The 18268-nt window shown below is 33.6% G+C and overlaps 2 protein-coding genes across 3 annotated transcripts in view; one reads left to right on the forward strand and one right to left on the reverse strand.

Moving 5' to 3' along the window:
- The window catches only part of LOC129804896 (probable beta-hexosaminidase fdl), an 82955-nt gene that overhangs the window by 30694 nt on the left and 33993 nt on the right, over positions 1-18268 (forward strand). The window lies entirely within an intron of this gene.
- LOC129804923 (uncharacterized) overlaps positions 1-18268 on the reverse strand; it is a 36592-nt gene that overhangs the window by 6695 nt on the left and 11629 nt on the right. Inside the window, exon 2 of the mRNA XM_055852709.1 lies at positions 14959-15100. Within this exon, the coding sequence (XP_055708684.1) occupies positions 14959-15100 (142 nt within the window). The remainder of the gene's footprint in view (positions 1-14958; positions 15101-18268) is intronic.

Here is an 18268-nt window from a genome sequence, read left to right on the forward strand (position 1 = left end):
GGATTTTGGCTATTCCGGATTTCGACCCATTCGGGTTTTTGGATATTCGAGATTTTAACTCGTTCGGGATTTTGTCTTTCGAGACTTTGGCTTTTGGTATTTTGACGTACAGGATTTTGGCTTTAAGTCATTTTGTGTTCAGGAGTCTGGCATTCGCGACTTTTACCTATTTGGGAGTTTGTGTATTCGAGATTTCAATCTGTTTTGGGTTTTGGAGTTCGGGATTTTGACCTTTTCAAGATTTTGGCTCTTAGGATTTAGACTTTCGGGATTTTTACTTCCGGAATTTTGCTGTTCTGGATTTTGAATTATGAGATTTTGACCAGGATCCTTTAAAAACATACTTGAGATGTCAAGATTCCTAACATTCCCTTTTATAAGAATATTTCACTATTTTTATAAAAATATTTATAGCAGATTTTATTTACTGAAAGATAGGCAACATCAAACTTAAAAACTCTATGAAGACTTCGTTTTGAAAGAGAGGTTTCTTATCGAAATATCCCCAGTTTATAAGTTAATCATGGTTTTTGTAGGACAATCTTTATTTCTCCATTTCTACCGTTTAGCTTCTAAAACTGATAACAGACAACCATGGGCAAATGCTAAAAAAAAATTATTTTATAACATACTGAATTCAAGGAATAGAAAACTTTTTGAAAAATTTCAAATGCTTTCAGTACATTAAACTTCTCTGAGTTTTTTTTCCTTAAGGGACACTCTGTTGAAGTGAGAAAATTGCAAAGGGTAAACGACAAACAAAAACTGAATGAACTTCCTGATGAACACCAGTCTTAGTAATAGCTCCAGGCAATTTGATGTTATAGTGAAACAATTTGAGAACTCTTAAAGTTTTCTCGGGGGTATGGGTGGTTGTAAATGTTTTGGGGGTGGTGACAGGATTTTCCACAGATTGTCATATTGTGAGAAATTGTTGAAAATCGCTCAAGTGCTAAATCTAAATTGCTGGCAATTTTGATAGTATGTTGCAGAAGAGCGAGAGAAAAACTCCTCACAATTAGAGAGATTCACATTGAAAATTGCGATCAGTCTTCAAAGTGATTGATAGTGTAGAATTCTATATGGCTTAGAGAGGATAGATTTCGTGTCATCATGTGATAGGAATGTCGATAATTCCATTTCCTACATATATAGGAGTTCATTCGGGCTATGGTGAATAATTTAATAGATATCCGATTGAGAAGTGAGAGGAAAAATAGCGACAAAGTGTAAGTTAATTAAATTGCACTCTACAAGGTGAATACGACAAAAAAGAATTGAGGACTGTGTCGAAGATTAAGGAACAGTTTTTATGAGGATAGATTGATCTTCGTTCACTGTGCGAATATTGTTTTGAGTAAATAATTAAAATAATATTTGAAATATAGAGTATGCCCTATGTTATATTTTTGGATATCAAATTTTAGCTGAGATTCTTTACAATCTCAGCTTTTGTAGTCCGAGGTGAAATCCGACCTCGTCAGATCGGGCCCTAATTTCGGATTTACACGATTTGACACTCATAGATCACGAATATCATATGCACCAGAAAACGATTTTCGTGGATCCCCAAATTTCGATTTCTCGAAAAAGAAAAAAAACGTCTAAAGATATCATTTTTTATTGGGGGTCACTCAAGACCGGAAGTTGATATGTCTTACCGTTTAAGCTCTAGACCAGTGAAAAGTTGAAAAACATCGATTATCTCTTGACACGATCTATAAGAGCTTAAAATTCAAATTTTAAAATGAAAAGTCGGTGATTGGAAGGCTCTCTTTAAATGCTACAACCTTCAGAAGACCGCACTTCCATCCGATTTAATCAAAGTTTCGATTACTTGAAAAGTTGATTTTTCGAAAATTCGATGTCGAATACAGTAGACTCTCTCTCAATTGAGCATTTGGGGCAAAATATCCGGTTTATCGATAGAATTAAGAGTCAACGCCTTTGTAAATTCCACAAAAAGCGCTCAATTATAAAGAATCACGATAAAATAGGAAGAACTACAGCGAATTTGATCGAATTAGCTTCATAATTAAACGTGAAAATTGTCAACAAAATTTTTCGTCCGATAGAAAAAGAGCCGATTGAGTGAGAGTCTACTGTATTTCGAAAACTAGAGATCTTTCCAAGGTCAATACCTTTTCAACGGTGTCTCGCACCTTTCTCCTCGATGTTCCCTGACCCGAGCTATAAGCAAAAACGTCTTGACCAGACTATATTTTCGATGTTTCTGTAGTAATTTCGATGAACTTTTTGTTTGTTTTATCTAATATCGAGATCTATGTAACGATAGATCGTATCCGTTATCATCCTATTCCACTGTATCCCATTCCTGATCCTGACTATATTGAAATCGACTGGACTCTATCTAATGTTTATTAACTGATTTCAATAAACTTATTTTTCATTCGTTGGCCTTATGTACTCAAACTATTTAAAATAGAAAATGACCAGTGATAAGCCCAGGTAAACTTGTAGTGGCTGAGAGTTTATTTTTTTAAATATCGTGTCGTCCCAATTTTATCCATTTCAACCGCTAGGCAACAGTTTTATCGATGCGATTCTTAAAGAAATTTGATTTACTTAGCGTCCATCGCCGTCGTAACTGTAGTGATGATCAACCCCCAGAGCAAAATGTCGGGAAAGCTCTTGTACAGATTCTATATGATTTCTGAGCCAAATTCGGTAAATACAAATAACAAAAAATTAAAATGATTAAAAGAAAAACTAACCAAAACGATAGAAAGGATCGAATGAGTCTTGTCCTGTCTTTACTTTCTCAAAATCTTCTGATTCGATCGTTCTTCGAGAGTTCGAGCAATAAAAGCACTAAACAATTCTAATCCTTAGTCCTGTTCGCATAATCTTTGCTATGATCCTTGGTAGGTAAGGTGTGTTAGAAAGGAATACAAGGTAAAAGGTGGAAAAAGAATGTCAGAGGATATATTTAGTCTCTTCCATTGCTGTTCTAATTGTCTGAATTCATGCAATTTGAGTACAAATTGCAGATGGTTTTTGTTTGTATCTCGCTATCTCTTAGTATCTCTATGCGAATGTATATATGAAAAAGTGGCTGAGAGGGTGGTAAAAGAATGGGGCATTCAATGGTTAAGCAGAAACTATTAACCTTGATGCTTGAGTGAAAATCGCGCCTCGGTGAACCACCACTGATTGCCCTTCCCGTCCGGAAGTGGCTTTTGATTGTGGCACTCTAACCGCTAAGTCACATGCACACAAACCACTTTTAACACATTGGGAGTTCATACAACCCAGCATGAAGTGTGGGAGATGCAAATTGGCAAAGGTCGTCGCTTCATTGTGGCGACAAGTGACAATCTTTTAAGAGGAACCAAGGAAGGCATATGCATGCGAAAATGATATGGAGACGAGGGACATGATAATCTTGTTCTCGAACACCAGTTGCGTGGGATTGTCTTCATGTTGATTCGTGTGGATGGGACTATCTACCACCAGACTTCAAATTATTATATATCTACTTAGGATGGTATTTAAGGTTAATTAATGTCTAATTATAACAGTAATTAAATGATCTATAATGTACTTATGATACAGATATTTTGATTGCATACTCTATGTGGGATGTGATACTATGGACACTAATCCATCTCTCTTTGTTGACAACAAAAGACCATATCCATGTGCAAAAGTTTCTCTTGGTTGTTTCGAAGTGTATGGTTGTTAAAGTTTTCAATTGAAGATTAATTTAGAAGCATGGACAGAATTAAATTTAATGGGAAGGATAGTGAGAGTACTCAGTAGCTCAGATTCTAATTGAACTTTAAAATCTTGTGTCACATTTCTGAGATTAAATTATTGCTTTAAGGAACTGTATATCCCCGAAACTCGTTAAATAGTTTTTTTTTTAGAGATATGCAGTATTTATATAATACATAACCTTCCAATATTGTTGTCCTTGTTTGTTTCTAAATAAAAATTAAAATAATAAAAAGTCAGTTTTCAGAATTTTAAACTTCAAAACGACGAAAGTCGTTTATTTACCACAAACAGGAGTTTAGGAAAATTTTAGTAAATTTTTAATGGATGTGGCCTAAGTGTTTGACAACATTTTTGAGAATTAAAAATTTGAGAACAGTTTCCAGCGCCACTCATGGGAGAAAACAGTGCCCCCTTGCGGAGAAAAAAGTTTCCAATACCATTGAATACTCAATATTAAAATTTGCTTTACTTTTTTGCAAATATTTTCTTTAAACACGTATTAATCATTACGTGAATATAAATTAAAAGATTTATAGTTAAAATCAATAAATATTATACCTGTTGGAATTCTTTTATTTACCTAATAATTTGTGAATTATATTTTAAAGTTTACAATAACATGAAGAAGAAACCGTTGAAGACGTAAAAGATAAAAAATAACACTAAAATATACTTCACTGTATCTTGTCGACTTTTTTTCTCTATTTTAGTACAAACACAAACGTAATGAAAAATAGTACGACATACTTCCAAAATGAGAAAAATAATTATTTTTCAGAAATTTACGTGAAAAATCTTTCTTAAAAAATGCGTGTAATTTCAACTTGATTTAACCATTACTTTTTGAGAAAATGAACTAGTTTCGTTTGCGAAAATTAGAGGGGTAAGCAAAGCGTCCCATGCTTTGCGAAATGCTTGTACTCGTGACTTAAGTGTTCCTACCTTAAAAGTATTTTCATTTACCGATTTTAACTCATTAATATAAAATAAATAAAAATTACATTAAAAAAAAAAATAAAAATTACTTAAGGGTTCTTAACTTATTCATTGCCAGTTCATAAAAGATTTAAAAATTACTCAATAGATAGCCCAAAATAGCTTAGAAGTTCTAAGCTATGTGATTTTTGGATAAAAATTATTTATCAGTTCATAACCGGTTCGTTACTGGTTCATAACCGATTTATAATCAATTCAGAATTCTCAGAAATTTCAAGATCTTTCCAAGGAACACAAATATGAGCCCCTCCGGTTAAGAAATACGCTCTCCTGAGCTTTTTTGATCTTTGAACTCATGCCATACTCACTTCAAAATTTCAAGATAGTAATTTTTTAGGTCATAGGTATATTTAGACGATCTGTTTACCTGGACCACCTCTAAGGCATATTCAAAAATAAAAAGAAATCGTCAGAGTCGTTTTCGAAATAACAAAAAAAAACATGGTTTTGAAGGTTATGGAGTAGGTTGCGGAAAATAAAGGTCATAATCCTCCTGTTCAGTAATAACCTTCCTGATTTGAGAGCTCTCTTCGGTTGAGATTTTTTTCTGACCGTGAAAAAAAAACCGTTGCAAGTTCGAAAATTTAAGTTTTAGTGAGTAAGTTCATGAAAAAGGACCTTTATTTTAATGAAATTGCAATTCAAACGTTCTGCCATCCTGAAATTCCACAAAAATTCACTTTTTGCAGCAAACGTTTATAATTTGAAATTTGAAATGACAATACAAACAGCGCCAAAGCGGCCAGTACGTGAACTTGCACTTTAGGCTTCCGGTAGATTTTTGAATAGGTTTGACTGGCTTTGGATTGGCTTTGTTACTTCGAAAGGTTATTATTGAATGGAGCCAACAACGATCCTTGGTTCGCTTTATGGCGGGGGGGGGGGGGTTCCTCTGAAGACTGGAAGTTCGTATCTGTTACCTTGTGACCTCTAGATGGTTTAGAAGTTTACGGACAGAAAAAATTATATTTCAGAAAGATAAGTTATTTACGACTACTCTACCGATTCATTAGGATTCATTAGGACACTGATTCTGACCGATACAGTCGGATAGAAAATGTTAAGATATTTCTAAAAATTCAAGATGAATATTTTTTTTAGGTCATAAATATATTTGGCCGAAATGTTCACCTGGATTACCTCCAAAACATATCCAAAAATCAAAGAAATCGTAAGAGCTGTTTTCGAAAACCGAAAAAACATGGTTTTTGGAGAGGTGTGGAGGGGGATAAAACGTTTAGAGATGTTCTTTTTTATTGAGGGTTACCGAAGACCGGTATGTCGATTGTCGGTATGAATGTCGATAGGCCGTTGTGTTATGTATTTTTTATAAAGTCTACACTTACTTATAATAAGCTTTAGAACTATTTATATTTTACTGTGATGTGTTTTGTCTTCAAAACCAAATCATAAAGTTTGTCCCCTCTAACTCACAATATCTGTGAATGTATTCAAAGGTCAGTTCAGCACTGAAAAAAGGTTTACCAGAGCATAGACTCAATTTTCCCAATTAAATTGATGCTAATCTGGAATAGTCGTTTCAACTCAGCTGAGTCACATACAAATTGGTTTTAGGATGTTCACACACAAACTATGTACCAATTACTTTCAAACTTCATCCTGTCGATGATGGCATGTAGATTCCTTGTATTTAATAACTTGTCCCATTTCCATTAACGACCGTGTCACTTTCATTAAATTAATGGCTGAAAACGGACGCCTTCAATCGTGTTAGATTCAAGGGTTGATTTTACGCGAGCTATCATTCTGTTTTAGGAATTCTGTTCTCGGAGGTGTCTTATCCTTGGGAAGATGATAAAGATGAGAAGATGAGAGTGATGATGCCAGAGGTTATTGGAAGATAATTGAAATGAAGAATGTCAGAGAAACTTTTTGTTCATCTTGGAAAATTTTCTTATGCATTGCTTTAACATTTTAAAAGGTTCTTTTAATAGTTTTTGAAAAAGTTATAGGGAATATTCTGGCTTTGTGTACTTGATTTTTTTTTGCCCATATTCCTATAATGAATCTGACCTATGGTAATATGTTTTATTAGCTAATTAAGTCATACATTTCCTGAAAAATTATATCGGATTTATTAAAGGAATATGGGAAAAATATGAAGTGTTCGAAGCCAGAGTATGTGAAAAGCCTGAAAGCCTTCCTCTAGTTCATTTCTACGTTAAAGGAAGGAGTTGTACATAAGTTTGTTCCCGTTTTCCAGGAATTTTGGAAGAACAAAACATAAAATTAGGCCAATCCTGTATCAAAATAATTTTATTTATTTGTAGAATTAATTCAATTTATGTCGAGAAATCACTTATCAAGGAGATGTTTTACTATTTTCTATATTAACGAAAAAGCTCTCCGTTCATTCTCCTTAACTAACAATCTTTTGCTTCCAAAATTATTTCTCATCCTATCTGTGTAAATCTTCTTATTTATTAACTTTACTCTCTAGTAACACATTCGTTTGAATTTAGCCCCCAGTCCCTTTTTCGCAAAAAAACGAAGGGAGAAACGGGTGAAACAAAATGACTTATATGTGTCTTACCATATAAGATAAATTTTACTCAGCTTTGCTCCCTGTTGATGGAAGGAAAATGAGGGAAAATGACGACAGGGTTTTTCACACCCAGGCCAATGAATGAAATTTTTTGGCAATAGCGTTGACTTGGAGTGGTTAGAATAACACATGGGCTAAGGAATAAGGGAGTTGGGGTGAGAGCCTTGACGCAGTAATGTTTTTATTTTTATTATTTCCACTTTTCTCATGCTTTTTTTCTCGACACTTTAACCACGCGCAATTTTTTTTTCTTACTATACAACAATGGTAGTAAATGTGTGATGGGGATGGTAACTGGTAGAAGACGTAGAGGGGTTGAAAAAACACACGCATGTTGGAGTAAAATATAATTTCGTGCAAAAAGAAAATTGAATCGATTTTCAGACCATGAAATTAGTCATTGAGACGGTTTCTTTTCGCAACACAAAACCTGTACCGTGTTGTTTTGGATATGTTTTCTTAATTAGAAATTCACAGATTATGTGTTTTATCAAGTTTAAATGTATGACTATTTTGATTTATTATTAGGGCAGAATCACATTGACAGTAAAATGCTCACCGTATTTCGTTAATTCACGCATTTTCATTGCAATTCTTACGCAAATTCTCGATTACCGTATTACCTTATCTCACATTCGGCGGCACTAGGTGAAAATAATGTAAGAAAATTGCAGAAATAAAACGAAAATTCGATAAACGGTGAGCAAAAAAAAACTAAGTGAAATTAATCGTACAGTTTATATAATGAAATCTGTAATCTGTTTATATAATGAAAAAAGCAATAAAATTGGTTGCCATTTAGAATATTGATGATACCTTCGGAAACAAAACCTTAACTTAAACTCCTTCGTTCTTATGGTTTCGATAAGATTTTTTGAACGGTTCTGACCGTTCTGACTACTAAAAGTACCCGTCTGACCAAACAAGCGTGAATCAATGCTTGAATTAATCCCTGTCGTCCATACCTTACTTTTAAGAAGCTCCTATAAAAAATAGCCCTTAAAAAATATACAGTGCTGTCTCGCTATATGCACAGTTTGGGTACTTTTTTTGACAGTTCTCTCTCTGAATATGCACAACTTTTTTTGAAATTCCCAACGGTTTTTTTCTTTCTTTCAAAAAATTATCATTTTTTTTGTTCTAGAATTTCCCGTGTTATTTTAAATACAATATGAGATAGAAAAAAATAAAATTAAGAAAATTAAAAACAAGAAAAAATAGTTACAAAGAAAATAATTTTCTTTATTGCTTTGTCAAAATGTAAACAAATTGATTTTGAATGCAATCGACACAAAAGCTGTGCATATAGAGAGTGTGCATATAAAGAGACAGCACTGTACATGAAGGACACTGTTTTGTGCTCGTACCGACCAGCATTATAACTAATAAAATTATGTTGCTCAGTTGTTACTGACAATATTAAATATTTTCCAAGACGTTTTGCTATTTACGGATTGATGCACAGATTTTCAGTAATTTTAATTTATTATAAAAATATTAATTATATTTGGAAATAAAAACAGAAATTGCCAGAGACAATTTAATTCGTTCGCGTTCGTTTCAGTTCACGTGGAAAAATCCAGTCCTTATTTAAGACTTACCATTCAAATCTTAGCGTCAAGGCCTAAAATAATACCACTAGCTGGGGATTGTTCAATTAAAGTCTTAGAACTGGTTCCCGTCACACTGTATCAGACGGGTAGTGAAAATAGTTTTGAAATTTTTACCGGTTGCTTTTCTGCACTGAAAAAAAAGGGTGCGATTAACTTTTGTCTCATAACTTTAACACTTTTTAGATATAAAAATATATCAACATTTTTTAATGTTAATTTTACACCTTTTTAAGGGTAAATTTAACATGAAAAAGGGTAAGTTTAACCCCCAATAGACCTAAAAAGGGTAATATTTACACCGATTTCGGATCAATACTGCAGGGTAAAATTAATATTTCCGTAATGTTATTTTAACTTTTTCGGATTTCTCTCAGTGTGTCTAGAAGCGAACCAAGGACCTTAGGGAGAAATGGGGCTCCGCACCTTTGAACTGGGGTACCTTTCATATAAGACTTTTTCTTATATTTTTATAAGGAACTGGACTTTCCCGTGTGTAATTTAGCTCGACAAACCCATTTTAAAGCTAAACTGTATTATGATAAACTTGAATAAGAAAAAAAGGTTAATTGCAATTCAAAGGTGTTCCACTTTCCCCTAGCCAAGGCTTTGTTCATTGAACTCTTAAGACCCCTAACAATTAAAATTGTCACGGTTAGTATATAAATCACAATATTCTTGCGCCTTCAAGCGCTTATTATCAGTATTCTTTTTTTACGCAAGTTTCACCCTCTGTGTTTTCTTTTTTTTTTTGGACGTAAACGTAAACGCTTTGGGGAGAAAGATCACACTTTTTGATTCAATTACTTTCATCAGAAGCACCAGCAGTAGCTTCTTTCCTTCCGTTCGAAATAAATGAAAATGTTCTCTCTGGGAGATGTGTGTGTCTTTCGTATAATATGACGAAGGCCCGAGAGTTTCATTTCTTCAAGTGGATGGCGACAATTTTTTTTTCACAAGTCTAAAAAAAAGTGCTTTGATTGGAAAAATTTAATTTCGTCTCACTCAGCACATTGCGACACTCATACTATTAATTTCGAAATGATGATTTGCGTTTATAATTCTAGCGTAATTTGTCATATTTCATATTTTTCCGCACCCTCAGGGGGAAATTTTGGATAAGGAAGGGTATGATGGTTATAATGGAAAAACACGCAGGAGATTCGCGAGCTATCTCGCCCCAAGTTTTCACACCCACAAGTGGTCGCGAGACACGATGATTCCTGGGGCCAGAATTGGATTATTTTTTCATGGTAACCCCGTAAAGTGTCACGTGCTTGTCATTTGTGATAAATTCTTGTGAACACCAACTCACCCTCAAAATAGCACCACTTTCACTTCCACATCCCTCATGCCCAAAAACGAAAATTGGAAATGGAGGTGGTTTGGGACAGAAAAAACACACCCGGTGACCTAGAAATGGTGGGTCTTGTCTTAGAGACATTTCGATGCAAGGGGGCACGTATTCAATAGGTTTTCATTATACCAATTCACTCGATATATCCGTCCATCGTTAATCTCAGTGTATTTTTAGGAATATCAATTGCAGCCTAATTTTGGATGATGTGTCGACGAATAATGAAATAGGCATGAACTCTCTTTCAATCTCCAAATATAAAATATAATTTTTTAAAAAAACCATTAAAAATTTTGAATTTGAATGAAACTGCGGCAGGAAAATTAAATTTAGAAAACTAGGATGATTAAGAAATTCTATTTAAAGATTTTTGATATGGGTCATTATTTTAATTATAAAAATAATAAATTTTGATAGGGTAAGTGTACCAAATTCCGGCCAGCTTGCAATTTCGGCCACCTTTTTTGTTCCTCGAATTTCCATGAACTTTTAGATTTTACGTACTCTAGAGATTATACAATGGAAAAGAATAACAAAAAATGTAGCTTTGACAAACGAGATGACATGAAAAAGATATTGGAAGAATTCCCGAAGGGTAAGGAACTATGAGAATGAAGGTAGCCGAAATAGGGCACCAAATCTATGTCTATATTTTTATTCATTTTAAAATGTTTTAAGAATGATTTTAGAGTAAATAAAGACGGTAAACTCTTTACAAAGTTCTAAGCAACACAGAATTAAAAAAAATCATTTTGAATTTAAAATATTACATTTCAAACTTGAGACTTTGACGCTTGCATGCAACTATGCCGAAATTTGGCACACTTACCCTAAAGGTATTTTGGAAATTTTTTTTAACTAAATTTATCAGGCCATTCAATTCTAAATATAATTTTTTGTTCACTTTTAAAAGTTAGTATTAGACTTATAAAAAGATTGTTACTTTATCACACTGGATCGCAACCGATTTGAACCGATTCTTAGACAGCCTAAGAGATTACCCAAGTAGGGGGAATCGGGCAGAATCAACCAGGGGTAAAATTTGATAGTGTGATCTAATTAAAGTAAGAATACATACCCCTATATTCACAAAAATGCCTATCATTTCAGTAAATTTCATTTGATAGGTCATTTTATCTTGATCTTTATAAATATAATTAAATTAGAAACAAAAATATATCGATTTATAGAACTGATTCATAAATTTGCCAGTGCTTTAAAGACTTTCTAAATGCGTCCAACTATACGGAATACTCGGGAGAAGTAAAAAAAAAGGATTATGTAATGTGTTTATTACACTACCTGTGGAGTTTAATCGATAAAACGTTTTTTTTATAATGTCAAGGATACTTCTGAAGGTCGTCCTATTTGAAAAGTTAAAGGTTTTTTATATTTACGAATATTTTAGTACAAAAACTTTCTTAAAAGTTCTCTTTTACTTTCTATTATTTTTAATAGCCATCTGCAAGATCGGTAAAGAATTGGTTTGGGCAGGGGCATGACATTTCCTATGTTTTGCATATGTTTCTAGCGAGCCGAAAAAACTTTTTAGTGTATTAGCTGTTTTCTGTCATTGTAGAATGAATTAGCAAAAAATACTATTACAAACTAAAAGCCAATTTAATAACGAAGAGGCTTCCGAAAACCCTAAATTGGCAACATACGTAGTTTTGGAGATATCTCGTGAAATGTGTACGAAAACAGGGAAACAATTACACTAAAACCGGTCGCATTTTTCAGATCTAATGTCACCCCTTGGGGTTTGGGCATGTTTTCAAGAAAGGAAAAATTCGAATTTGTAAGAGAAAGTAGTCATTATCTTATAAATAATTATATTTAAAGGTTAACGACTTTTTATTAGGGCTTTCAATACATGGCTTCCGGAAACCCGAAATCCCGGGATCTCTACGCGTTTAGAGGGATCCAAATTCATTCTGGAATAAAAATCTTGTATAAAACGGAATCCAAACGTTCCGAAATTCCTAAATATTACGTTCCCGAAAATTCCGTGATTACGAGAATTCAAGGATTCCGAAGCTTCAGATCCTGAGATTCCGAAAATCCTGAAAACGTTCAGAACCAAAAAATCCCGAGAACCCTCATGTCTTTTGATGTCTGTAACCCGAAATCCTGGGATTTTGACACTTTTTCGGATCGGGTTTTATCCCGATAACATTCAAGCGTTTTCCTCACTATATTTCAATAAAAATTATGTAAAACTTTACAAAAGTTATTCTAATTAAGTTAATAATTAAATTAGTGTGCAAGAACCGTTTGAAACCGAACAAATGTCAAATGAAACTTGTACGTCAATGGTCAAAACGCTACCTGAACAAATTTATTTTGATGTTATTCGGTTTCAAACGGTTCTTGCACACCCCTGACTTAAAAATATTAAATTCTACTGATTGAAAAAAAATACCCTGGCGCTAAAATTATTGCCTGGAGTTATAATACTGCTAGTCTAAAATCATCCATTTGAAAGAGATTCAGTTACAGTATTTACAGTTTTGACAGTATGAAATCCAAATGTCATTTTTGGTCGGTTTGAAAGAAACTAAACACTTTTTTCGATTTTTTTTTTAATTCTTCTCCGAGTTTTTCCAATATGAAGAAGAAGTGGAGTTATATTCACTGTCAGTAGTATATTTTATAAAACGGTACAATGATATTCCGAAATTCAGAAATTATCGAAGACTTTCGAGCCCCAAAATCCTGGGTTCCCACATGTCTTTTGATGTTGAAATTCCGAAAACCGGAATTCTAAAAATCTATATATTTTTTGGAATCCTGAAATTCAAAAATTTGGGATTTTTGAAATATTCTAATCCCGGTAATTTTGTAAATTCTACTGTTTATTTGGTTATTTGGTTATCACGGATTAAATTATTATTTTTACTTAAAGGTAAGGGCACATATTTTAGTTAAAATCGCACCTAGGACCACTGTCAATGAAATAGTTTATTTGTGTAAATTAAAATGCTCAATATGTTCGAAAGTTTGTATTTCTGTAATTTATTTTAATTGTATTTCTTTACAATATAGGTTGTATTTTCTGAGTATTTTGTTAATGGAATGGTTTCATTTAGTATAATAAATTTTCACGATTGTCTAAGTATCTTTCTGACCTTAAGCTTAATATGTTTTGCTTCATAAATGAAGAAGTGTCAATTATGCTGAGTGACACACAATCTTCAGTCCACATCATTAGAGGTAAAAAATTTCTGGATGAATCTAGTCAAGGAATTCTTTAACAATATGACAATGTCATATGACAAATTGTTGTGATTAAATTTGGGAGCAGGATAACATTAAAAACTGCTGAGTATCGAATAGCCATTGCAGGCAGCTCTATGAATTCCTCAATTATTAATATAAGCAACATTTTCGAATTGTTTTGCCGAATTTACCACATAAAAAATTCTAAGTTTGTCATATGACATTGTCATACTATTACAGAATTCCCCTACAGAATTCGACTAGGAACTTTTTGTTTTCTAGGTGAAAAAAAACCTTATTCGTGATATGTCCAATACATATTCCATAAGCATTAGCTCCCTGATTATATTTTACTTAATTTCAAGATGTATTTTCTGCGTGAAACTATCCCACATTCCCCTATGTGGTACGTTGACCTAACAGCGTCTTGTTGAATATTAATTTATTGAGAAACCAAATGATTTGCTCTGAGAACTACCCAGCAATTCAAAGTTTACATTCATTGGTGTTTAAGTTATATAAACAATCGTCAAAATTTACTATAACACTTCTTTCCAATAAAGTGTTTACTTTCCGTATCGGTTCGGTCGTTATCTTCTACGATAAAAATAGACTCTATCTATTTTCGTCCGATGTTTTATAGTATCGTATAATCATTATTTTGTTTTTACTTTCCAAATAATCCAGAAGAGATACTTAATCTTATGTGTATAAATCATTTATACCACCGGTATGTGTGTCAACAATAGGCGTAAAGAATATCCATAAAGCATATGACTTTTTTTTTGATTTGGGATTATGAGGCTCCTTGAGGAAATTTTCCATTGGAAATTCTGTTTTTTTTTGTAAGGGTATTTGAATGAATTTGACCTTTTCTTGGGAATTTTCCTTCGCGCCTGTTTTGTGTGCAAAATGTCAAGGCGGTTCCGCTTGGATCCATGATAATGTTGAGTGTACTTTCCGGCTAATGTAGCAGGACGTCGGGAAAAATTATTGTTGAGCGCGCTATCGTGGGTCCTGTCAGACCCAAAAAAAAGGAGACTGGTGGAGACAGTCCAGGATTTTGATGTTATTAATGCGAGATGGGTGTGGGTTTTCGTGGGCGGTTATGTATGGGACTGGTTCTTTGGGAAAGAGTTTTCCAGTCAATGGAGTTGGTGTATGGGAATTTTCTTTTTTTTATACTGTGGTGTTGAAATTGGCAAAATTGGAAGTATATTTTCGTGTTTGACGATGCCATTGAAGCCATAAATCATATCCTGCATTGAATATAATATTAGAGAAAATGGAGTCGTATATATTGGCAAAACTATTGGACACTCTTTCGAATGTCAAACAATAAAATTGATGGAAAAATGTGATATTGAGGAAAGGAAAAAAAGAGTGAGAGCGAGTGGAGAGATTTGAAGAATGGAGAGTATGGGATTGAGATGGAAAAATGCTGAGAATTATATGTAATATTCATGTACCTGTTCAACGCTATAAATTTCCATATTTGTGTCAGTCTCGAGCCATCGTTGACGATATGTGGATGTGGATCGTTTCTTAATGGTGCGATGGCAACAGTAGCATACGAAACATACCACTGTTATTACCACTGACAGCATTGCTCTGTGGATAAGACAAAAACACAAGGATGACATTTTAATTACACTCAATATATACCAAATACACTATGAAAATACATATTTCATGGAAAATGCATCCTGAGGCAAGAGTTAATTCTTTTCCATTTCTCCTATGAAAATGCCTTTTGTGTAGTCTGATTAATTTGTATGCATGAGATTTGCAATCTTTTTCGCAGAGAGAGAGAACAACTCGTTTTCTAAGAAATGTTTTTATGCGTTATGTAACGAGGTAAGGAGGATATTATGAATATGGAAAAGGGTAAAATGTGCAAATTGCAGAATGAACCGTGGATTATTGGGCAGTCTGCCTGGCGCCTCGTTTTAGAGGCAGCATAAATATAGCCTATGAGAAAGTCTGCAAATCTTATCGTACAAATCATCTTTTTTTTTGGCAGTCTACAACAGTAAGTTTTCATATTGGATGTGAGGGAATATATTGCCCTTACTAAAGTTACAAGCTCAAAGAACGTTACATCGTAAAATTCAAAGATTTGATAGCAAAATTGGAAATGAAAAGTGCGAGACATCTTCCAATTCATTCGAAGGAAACTTTACGGTACCTGTTTCATTGGAGTAAAGAACGATTGACTTTGCAATAAAAGCAATAGGGGTCTTAATCATTAGCCTATGTGTGATACAAAATTAATTTTCAGTATTGATAAGTTTGATCATCAACTGGGTTCACAATTGTCGAATAGGTCATCCGCTACGCAAGAAGCAAAGTATCTGCCTCATAGATTAAAGATTGACAAGTCCTTTGAACTATGTACCTTTAAAAGGCTTAAGGAATTTGTATACTGGGAGCAATTATCGTCAAAAATTTCTTTTTTCTGGAGGAAATTGCCTGTAGTGCAATAGAAGGAAACGTCAAAATTCTGTCAAAAATGCAATACTTTTCTTTTAGTAGTCACAGATATGGAACCAGAAGTGCTGTAAGCGGATTATAAGAATATGGGTTCTATAATGCCTTATATCATAGATAGACTTACGACTTAAGCCGAGAGACGGCTTAACGTAATTATAACGTCGGATATATCGACCGTTTTCTTGAACGAGATTTTCTATGACTCTATTCCATATTATGCTCTTACGGACGGTTGGAGTCAATGCTATAAAATCACAGAAATTCGATACGAAAAACTTCTACAGGGGATCCCGGGATTATGTATAGCTTCGCGACCGAGAAAAACCGCGCGAAATGGCTTTATGCATGTAAAAATTTTGCATACCCACAGGAGATTTTTTTCGACTAAGTTACAAAAACGCCGGAATGTATGCAAAATGTTGTTGGCACCAATATCTCGGACTGTTTTCAGTGCCAATTGTCCATAAGTTAAGCGTTTTAACCTTACCACGACAAAAAATGCATACATTTTGGGGCAGTTCAGATATTATTTAACTAATTAGCTCCTAATGATAGGTAAAGATGCACAAGTGTATTTGATGTACAAGTGTATTGGTGTAATGTTATACACATGTTCCCGATATGCATAATCCCAGGACATCCTGTAAGTATCTTCTAAGTTTTACGTGAAAATTCACGACCATAACACGAGTTTCAGATTGGAAATTTAGCCCACTTTCCAAAGATCTCGAAATCCTAAATTACAACAAAATTTTAGTGGGTTTTCGGAACGAAATGGATCATTAGTGCTTCATATTCAATCCTAATTCAAATACTTCTTAAAAACCTTGCCCAAAAAAAATACCGAAGATAAGCCATATGCCTAAACCTTAGGTCTGAAGCTCGTATAACCAGATAAAACAACCTCTTGATTTTGTTATTAAATTCTAAATACAATTTTGCCTTTTCAGTATTAAGAAGGGAAAGTGTCTCGGGTTAAGAGGAAATGGTGTGTTGTACGAAATAATTGGTTTTGTTCTTGACTAAAAACAGTAGTCGGTAACCCGTTATATCTGGCTACACTATTAAATTTGACATCCCTTCGGAGTATTAAAGCAATATACTCGAACAATGATAACACAAATAATTAGGGATAACCTCTGAATCTCTTATAAGTGATATATGCTTTCTCATTTTATAAACTGATAAATATAGAAGATTGATTTTAGACTCTTTTAGTGCTTGAACTCAAAGAAAGAGCAGTTATATAACCCGCTTTTTCCATATTGTCACCGCTCTGGATCTGAAACAATGAAAGATATCAACTCCCGGTCTTCGCTGACCCTCAATAAAAAAACATTATCTTCAGACGTTTTAACCATGTTTTTTGGTCCATTTCGAAAACGGCTATATCAATTTCTTTTGTATTTTCGGAGATGTCTTTTAGAGGAAGCCTAGGCGAACATTTCGTGCAAACATACATATGACCGGAAAATTCGCCATTTTGAAATATTGAAGGTCACAGATCAATCACTTTGGAGGACTCATTTTTAACCGATTTGGTTAAATTTGGATTTTTTGGAAAGGTATTGGAATTCTGCATCCGGCTACATCGGTCTTCATCGGTAATAAGTCGGTTAAGTACCGATAATTTAATAATTTTTTCTGATTTCTTTTTTTAGTTTACCTTAAGTTAGAGCTTAAGCTAGAGGTCAAACGATAAGAGATATCGACTTCCGGTCTTCAATGACCTCCCTCCTTATAAATGAATATCATCTCGGACGGTTTTTTTTTAAATTATTGTTTGATAATTGCCTTTTTTTAAGTCTAAGACTTTTATTGTTGTGTCAACTTAAATATCATTACAGTCTATAAAGCTTTATGTTCCTTTGACCTAAATAATGTGACTCAAGTACCAAAGAATGTAGTTAGAATTGTAAAATAATCCTGCAATACATTTGTTGCAAGAATGAAATGCAACTAATTTAACGAAGGTTGATTTTGGAATTTTATTCAGGCGGATTTAATTTCTTCCTATGTCCCATTTTTCGCTTGAATTTCTTTCAGTAGTTTTTTTTTGTTTTCAAGAATATAATTTTTAAAATTTTTGTTACACATCCCTCCGAGGAATGTTTGAGATGAAAATTGAAAAGAGAAAAATTGCATGAGATAAAATATCCACCTTCATCATCAATTATGCTCATCAACAATTTATTGTTCAACAGACTTTTCTGGTGAAATTTTTCACTGTGAATGGCGGGAAAAATATTAAAACTGGTGTAGTAGACAGGATGTAATTGAAAAAGG

Source organism: Phlebotomus papatasi, chromosome 2 (genome assembly GCF_024763615.1).
Source record: "Phlebotomus papatasi isolate M1 chromosome 2, Ppap_2.1, whole genome shotgun sequence".
Classification (NCBI taxonomy): Eukaryota; Metazoa; Arthropoda; class Insecta; order Diptera; family Psychodidae; genus Phlebotomus; species Phlebotomus papatasi.